Source organism: Eriocheir sinensis, chromosome 17, assembly GCF_024679095.1.
Source record: "Eriocheir sinensis breed Jianghai 21 chromosome 17, ASM2467909v1, whole genome shotgun sequence".
In the NCBI taxonomy this organism is placed as follows: Eukaryota; Metazoa; Arthropoda; class Malacostraca; order Decapoda; family Varunidae; genus Eriocheir; species Eriocheir sinensis.
In genome coordinates, this window is record NC_066525.1 from 3,451,173 (window position 1) to 3,458,421 (window position 7,249).

General features: G+C 41.5%; 1 protein-coding gene across 4 annotated transcripts in view; it reads right to left on the reverse strand.

The window, feature by feature from the left end:
• The window catches only part of LOC126999786 (glutamate receptor-interacting protein 2-like), a 107,466-nt gene extending 101,603 nt beyond the window's left edge, over positions 1-5,863 (reverse strand). For all 4 annotated transcript variants that reach the window (XR_007753600.1, XR_007753599.1, XR_007753598.1 and 1 more), the window contains exons 1-2: positions 5,130-5,863; positions 240-884 (exon numbers count right to left, since the gene is read on the reverse strand). Coding sequence is in view for 1 of the 4 variants with exons in the window: in XM_050862697.1 (XP_050718654.1) it covers positions 240-613 (374 nt within the window). In the remaining 3 variants the exon portion in view is untranslated. The remainder of the gene's footprint in view (positions 1-239; positions 885-5,129) is intronic.
• Positions 5,864-7,249: the final 1,386 nt, after the last annotated feature.

Genomic DNA, 7,249 nt, shown 5'->3' on the forward strand with positions numbered 1-7,249 from the left:
GAAAAGAGTGATCGGAAGGCAAAGAGACAGGCATAGAAATAGGGATTATGGGAAAGGAAGGGAAGAAGGATAAGGAAAAATTGGCAAGGGATAGGAATAAGGAGATATGGAAGGAGAATATGAAGGAATAGAGAAGAGATAGGAATAGGGAAGCTGTGCAAAGGAGTGATATAGGGAGGCAAGGAAATATATGAGACGGACACAGACAAACAGACAGACAGACAGATACCCTTCCTTACCTTCTGGAGGAGGCTGGAGACAGGCGCATTTCCGGGGGCGGCGGCGGCGAGGAAGCAGGCGTGGGCGTCAGACTATCTTCGCGGAGAGTGTCGCGGGAGGGGGCGCGGCGGGAGAGCAAGGGAGAAGCGCCCCACGCCCCCTTGAGACGCCGCAGGGAGCTGGGCGTGGGCGGCGCGTGGGCCCGCCTCTCCAGCACAGGGGTCTGGATACCCACCGAGCGAGTCCTGACGGGTGACTTACGGCGCGGCGTGGGCGTGGACGAGGGGGTGGGTGTGCTGGGGGCCGTGTCCTGCGACGAGGCGGAGGACCGATCACCGCGGCGGGAACGGCGGCGCGGGAACGGCGACAAGGCGAACTGGAGGAACGACGCCATCACAACAAGAGGGTATCAGGACAACTCTCCTCCCGAAATTGACCTCTCTTTCGGCCACCTCTTTTGATTCTTTTTTTTAGGAGCAGCGAGTAGCGGGCTTTTTTTTATTATTGTTTCCTTTTTGTGTGCCCTTGAGCTGTCTCCTTTGTTGTAAAAAAAAAAGACGTTTCACACACGACACGCCTTCACATTACCTCACACCACACACCACCACACGCCTCCACACGCCTCCACAGCACCACACACCTCGCTGACAGCACCCAGCGGACACCTGAAAAGAGAACAGAGGAGCATTAGAACCTAAGAACACGGGGAGCATATCTTTTGGTCTGCACGTGAGGCGAGTATCAAGACACCTCCTCGCCCGAAATTGACCTCTCCTTTGGCGCACTCTTCTATGCTCGCTTTTATAGGGTCAGTGATTATCGGGCTCTTCTATCTTCCTTTTTTTACCCTGAGCTGCTTCCTTCACTGTAAAACAAAAGACAGTCGAGGTATTGAAAGGGAACCATCTCCATACGTGACCCAACTTGACCTCTCTATATCCAAAGCCGTATTTAAACTGTTATTGAAGGTGTCTATCGTATTGGCGCTGGCTTGTGTGTTAGAGAGCAGAGATGGAGAGAGAGAGAGAGAGAGAGAGAGAGAGAGAGAGAGAGGACTGAATATTTGTGGTCTAGCAATAAAAAGAAAAATAATGAGAATGACATCACAAACACTGCAATGACCCCTCTCTCTCTCTCTCTCTCTCTCTCTCTCTCTCTCTCTCTCAACAATAACAACAGCAAAAACATTATTAGCTTCCTCTCTCTCTCTCTCTCTCTCTCTCTCTCTCTCTCTCTCTCTCTCTCTCTCTCTCTCTCTCTCTCCTTGTCTCTTTCTCTACCTCCTACTCGTTCAATCAATCTACCTCCACATATCTACCTCCACCTACCTATCTACCTCCCTAACCTCCTCTCTCATTCTCTTTATCTCCTTTTTTTATCTACCTTTCTACCTACCATTCCTCCCTCCATTCGTCTGTATTTCCCTCCACAATCTTCTCTCCTCTCTCAACCTCTTTATCTCTCCCTCCTCTTCTCCATTTCGCTTTCTCTCCATCTTCATCCATCTATCTCTCCACCTTTCCTCCACTTCTCTCTCTCCTTCCCTCCACTCCTATCCACATACCTGCTTTCTCACCTATCACCCACCTGTCTTTCCACCCTCCCTCCCTCCTTCCCTCTCCCACCCTCTCTCTCTCTCTCTCCCTCCCTGTGTTTGCTCAAGGAATGGTCAGCTGAAAATCAAATATGCTCTCAGGTCAAGGGGCACAAGCAGTATATGACCCACCCACCACCACCACCACCACCGTGAGATAACCTTTTTCCTTTTTTTCTTTTTCTTTAAGCACAGATATTGGTGATGATGGTGGCGATGGTGGTAGTGGTGGTGGTGATGGTGGTACTATTAATAAAAGCAATAGAGAGAGAGAGAGAGAGAGAGAGAGAGAGAGAGAGAGAGAGAGAGAGAGAGAGAGAGAGAGAGAGAGAGAGAGAGAGAGAGAGAGAGAGAGAGAGAGAGAGAGAGAGAGAGAGAGAGAGAGAATAATGCATAAGTGAAAGTTGGGGGAAGAGAAAGAAAGAAAAGAAAAAGAAGAAAAGAAAAAAAGATTCGAAGAGAAACTTTTCCTCGTGTGTACAAAGATTGAGAGAGAGAGAGAGAATTATGCATGTGTGTGTGTGTGTGTGTGTGTGTGTGTGTGTGTGTGTGTGTGTGTGTGTGTTGGTATAATCATTTGTTATCGCATAATTTTGCTGTCAACACCTCCACCACCACCACTTTCACCACCACCACCACCACCACCACCACCATCACCACCACCACCACCAGTAGCAGCAACAAGTGGTGATGACAGAGTGGTGGTGGTGAGGAAGAAACACCTCCACCCTTCCCCCGAGCACCACCATCAACACCACCACCACCACCATCAACACCACCACCACCACCACCACCATCACCAATGCATATGCTGATGTTAGTAATGGTAATGAGACAGAGAGAGAGAGAGAGAGAGAGAGAGAGAGAGAGAGAGAGAGAGAGAGAGAGAGAGAGAGAGAGAGAGCATTCGTCCTGCATCACAAAACAATGTGTACACCTTAGCTTCCATGTGTGTGTGTGTGTGTGTGTGTGTGTGTACCCGGAATCACCAAGGACATGAACGTAAGTGAACGAATATGTGAGTAAATGAGTAAAAGACGAAGGACAAATATCTCTTCTTCCTCCTCCTCCTCCTCCTCCTCCTCCTCCTCCTCATTATCATCATCATCATCATTTTCCTCCTCCTTCCCCTCGTCTTCTTCCTCCTCCTGTCACTAATATCCATATCTCCATGTATAGCACTGAGCACTTATTCCTCCTCCTCCTCCTCCTCCTCCTCTTCCTCCTCTTCCTCCTCCTCCTGTCCTTCGTCTTTCCTCTTCTTCTTCCTCCTCCTCCTGTCACACTTATGTCAATGATTCCAAATACAGCAAAAGGCATTCCTCCTCCTCTTCCTCCTCCTCTTATTGACGTGTACCTCATTTATCATTTCTTGGTACGGCAGGTGATGATGGTGATAATAATAACAATAATAATAATAATGATGTAAGCCTATGACCTTTCAATGCGTGTAGGCCTAAGAAAACAATGGAGTAGAAATTTTAAGGATACCACCAAATCACTAATGTTGCCCTCTTATCAAATTCCGTCCTTCAGTGTGTCCATAAATCGTTGAATTATAGCATCCAGTGACCTTCTGTTGACCTCACACATATATAAAGTGACCTCGCAGCCTTATATCGCCTCAGGGTAAGTTTGGTGACGTGGACGAAAGGAAGAAGAGGAGAGAAAGGCAGAAAACAAGGAGGGATGATAAAGTTTGGTGATAGAGAAGAGAAGGAGGAGGAGAGAAGCAGAAAACAAGGGTAGCTGATAAAGTTTGGTGAGGTATAATAAGCAAGAAACGGAGAGAAAGGCAGAAAACAAAGAGGGATGATGAGGTTTGATGAGAAAGAAGAGAAAGAAAAGAAAGAAGAGAGAGGTAGAAAACGAGATGGGATTATAAGGTGTAGGGAGAAACACAAGAAAAGAAGAGAAAGAAGAGAGAGAAGAAGAGAGAAAGGCAGGAAACAAGAAGGGATGGAATGGCTTGGTGAGAAAGAAGAGAAAGAAGAGAAAGAAGAGAAACGTAGGAAACAGGATGAAATGATAAGGTGTAAGGAGAAAGAAAAGAAAAGAAGAGAAAGAAGAGAAGGAAGAAGAGAGGAAAATAGGAAACAAAGAGGAATTATAAGGTATCGTGCTAAAGAAAAAAAAAAGAGGAAAAAGAAGAGAAAGAAGAAGAGAGACGCAGGAAGCAAGGAGACATGATAAGCGTTGATGCAGTTGTGATGTTCCTGCTGATAATTTTGAGTGAGAACGTGTTACTTTTTTTTATTCCTTGGTCAATTATAATGTTTTGATCGTCGATGTTTGGCCAGATAAGATGATAATGATGATTGTGATTTCTTCTGTTCTTTTTTTGTTGGTGAATTGGAAACTACATCGGTTTTGATCAACTAATTATAGGATTGTTGACAGATTATCATTTTTATCATTATTTTTGAAGTGTGTGTGTAGCTTGATATGGAGAACTCGTGTCTTTTTTTTCTCCTCTCTTCCTCTTCTTCTTCCTTCTCCTCCTCCTCCTCCTCTATCTTCGATCACTCTTGTGGTAAGTATTTTCTCTCCTCATTCAATAATTGTAATGCATTAACATATATTTCTTACCTCACTATAATACCTAATATTTATCTTCCATATTCTTTCCATGATAATACAAACAGTTTATATTTGCTTACTAGGAGAGAGAGAGAGAGAGAGAGAGAAACGGGGAGGGTGAGAAACAGACAGACAGACAGACACAGACAAACAGACACGCGTAGGTTATATATCACAAGCTGTCCATCCAACAATCTTTCTATCAATTATCACGTGTCAAGAGAGAGAGAGAGAGAGAGAGAGAGAGAGAGAGAGAGAGAGACGGGTAGTGTAAGAGACAAAAGACAGACGTCGCTCACACCTCTATTTTTTTTTATATGGCGAAGAAGCGTCTTGGCAGGAGGTTTGGATTCCTTATAGGCAGACCAGACACTTTTTTTTATTCCATCTGAAGCTCCTACGTTTATTTTTAGTTTATTAGTATTACCATTAGTAGTAGTAGTAGTAGTAGTAGTAGTAGTAGTAGTAGTAGTAGTAGTAGTAGTAGTGAAGTATGTAACATTTCTAACTTCTCTCTATATAAACAAAACAAGAAAAGTAAATAAACAAAAAGAATGACAGAAGAAACAGAGACGTAGGATGTAAATAAAGAGATAAATAAAAGACAGTATGTGATAATTAGGAAGAGGAGAAAGATAATGATGATAACAGAGACGAGAACATAAAAAATAAAAGATAAACGTATGTGTGTGTGTGTGTGTGTGTGTGTGAGAGAACCGGTTACTGGCTACGTTACCTCGAGTATTGCAGCTCCTCCTCTTCCTCTTCCTCCTCCTCCTCCTCCTCCTCCTCTTGTCTTCTGCAGCTTTCTTTCTTTCTCTCTTTTTTCCTTTGCCACTTTCTCTCTCTATCCACTTTCTTTTTTCAGTGTTTCTATCCCTTTCCTTTTTTTTCTTTCTTTCGTTTTTTTTTCTGTAACACTTTTTTTGGTCCACTTTCTTTCTCTTTAGTCACTTTCTCTCTCTATCCACTTTCTTTTTTCAGTATTTTTATCCCTTTCCTTTTTTTTCTCTCTTTCGTCTTTTTTCTGTAACACTTTTTTTGGTCCACTTTCTTTCTCTGTATTTTTCTCTCACTTTCACTATTTTTAATTTATCACACTTCACTCTCTCACACTTTATTTTATCGCATTGTATCTCTTTGTTCACTTTCTCTTTCACTTTCTCTCTCCTTCTTCTCTTTTAATAGGTTTTCTGTTCTTATCTTACACTTTTTCATTCACTTTTCAATCACTGTTTTGGTCTTCGTGTATATATTTGAATTTATGTATTATTTATTTCACTTGTTTTTTATTGCTTTCTTTTCAAATCCATGTTATTTTTCTTTACTTTCATGTGGTTACCTTTCCATCGTCCACTATTTTATATTTTATTTTCATTCTTTCTTTCACTCTGTTTCATTTTCCGTCTCTCATTATTTCTACATTTGAACACTTATACTTTTAAACTTCTCGTATTTTCTTTCTCAAATCAATTCACTTCATCTTTTCTTTTTTCTTCCTTCTTTCTTGCAGTCTGTTTCATATCCCGTCTCTCATTATTTCTACATTTAAACACTTATACTTTTAAACTTATCTTCTCATATTTTCTATCTTTCTCAAATCAATTCACTTTATTTTCTTTATTTTCTTTTCCTTCTTTCTTGCAGTCTGTTTCATATCCCGTCTCTCATTATTTCTACATTTAAACACTTATACTTTTAAACTTATCTTCTCATATTTTCTATCTTTCTCAAATCAATTCACTTTATTTTCTTTTCCTTCTTTCTTGCAGTCTGTTTCATCTTCCGTCTCTCATTATTTCTACATTCGAACACTTATACTTTTAAACTTATCTTCTCATATTTTCTCTCTTAAATCACTTCACTCTCTGCTAAACTAATCTTCTCATATTTTCTTTTTTCAAATCAATTCACATCATCTTCCTTCTTTCCTTCTTTCCTACTTTCCTTTCCCTTCACGTATTCACCCCTGTAATTTCTCCCTCTGTGTTCTGCATCCCCACACACTCACACACACGTTCCCACCGTCCTTGAATCTGCCTTTTCATTATGGACTTGCCTCTGTAATTATAAAGGGGAAGGAGCACGAGGTAGTCATCACACACACACACACACAGTCAGCCAGCCACCCATATATAGTCTAATAATATGGGAGACCAGTTTATCGTCAGTGTTACCAGTTATAATTATGTAGTAACTGTAGGCTATATTATCGCTGCATATATGAAAGGTCTTATCATACTCTTTCCTTCTCTTTTCTTTCACTCTTTTAGCTTTGTTTTATTCCTTCTTTCTTTGTGATTTTGTTTTAAGACACTCGTTGGGATTATCTTTAATTCTTTTTCCTTCTCGTTTTAACTTCAATATCTTCGTTCTTTCTAATTTTCTTTTTAGTTCCGCAGTTATCTTTTCTTCTTTCTCTTTCTTTCTGTCTCTTTTACCTTCTTTATCTCATTTTTTCTTTGGTTTCTCTTTCATTTAGTTCCCTTTCGACATCTTTCTTTTTCATTCTTTTCTCTTTTTACCTTTCTTTCTGATTTTCCCTTTCGTCTGCATCTTCTTATCTTTCTTTATCTCTTTTATCTTACTTCACTGCCTTCAATCTTTCCATTTTTCATTGTCTTTATTTCTACACTTCCTTCATCACAGTCCAAAGGCGCATCACAGGGCACCACAAGTTCACAACATCACACAAAAACACATCACACAACACACCTCGTCTCGTCTCTCCAGGTAACAAGAACTGGACAGCATAATGACAACAGTGGGCTACCCTAACACACCTACCTACCAAACTACCAACCACTACACAAATCACGCATCTCAACACCACCACCACCACCACCACCACCACCT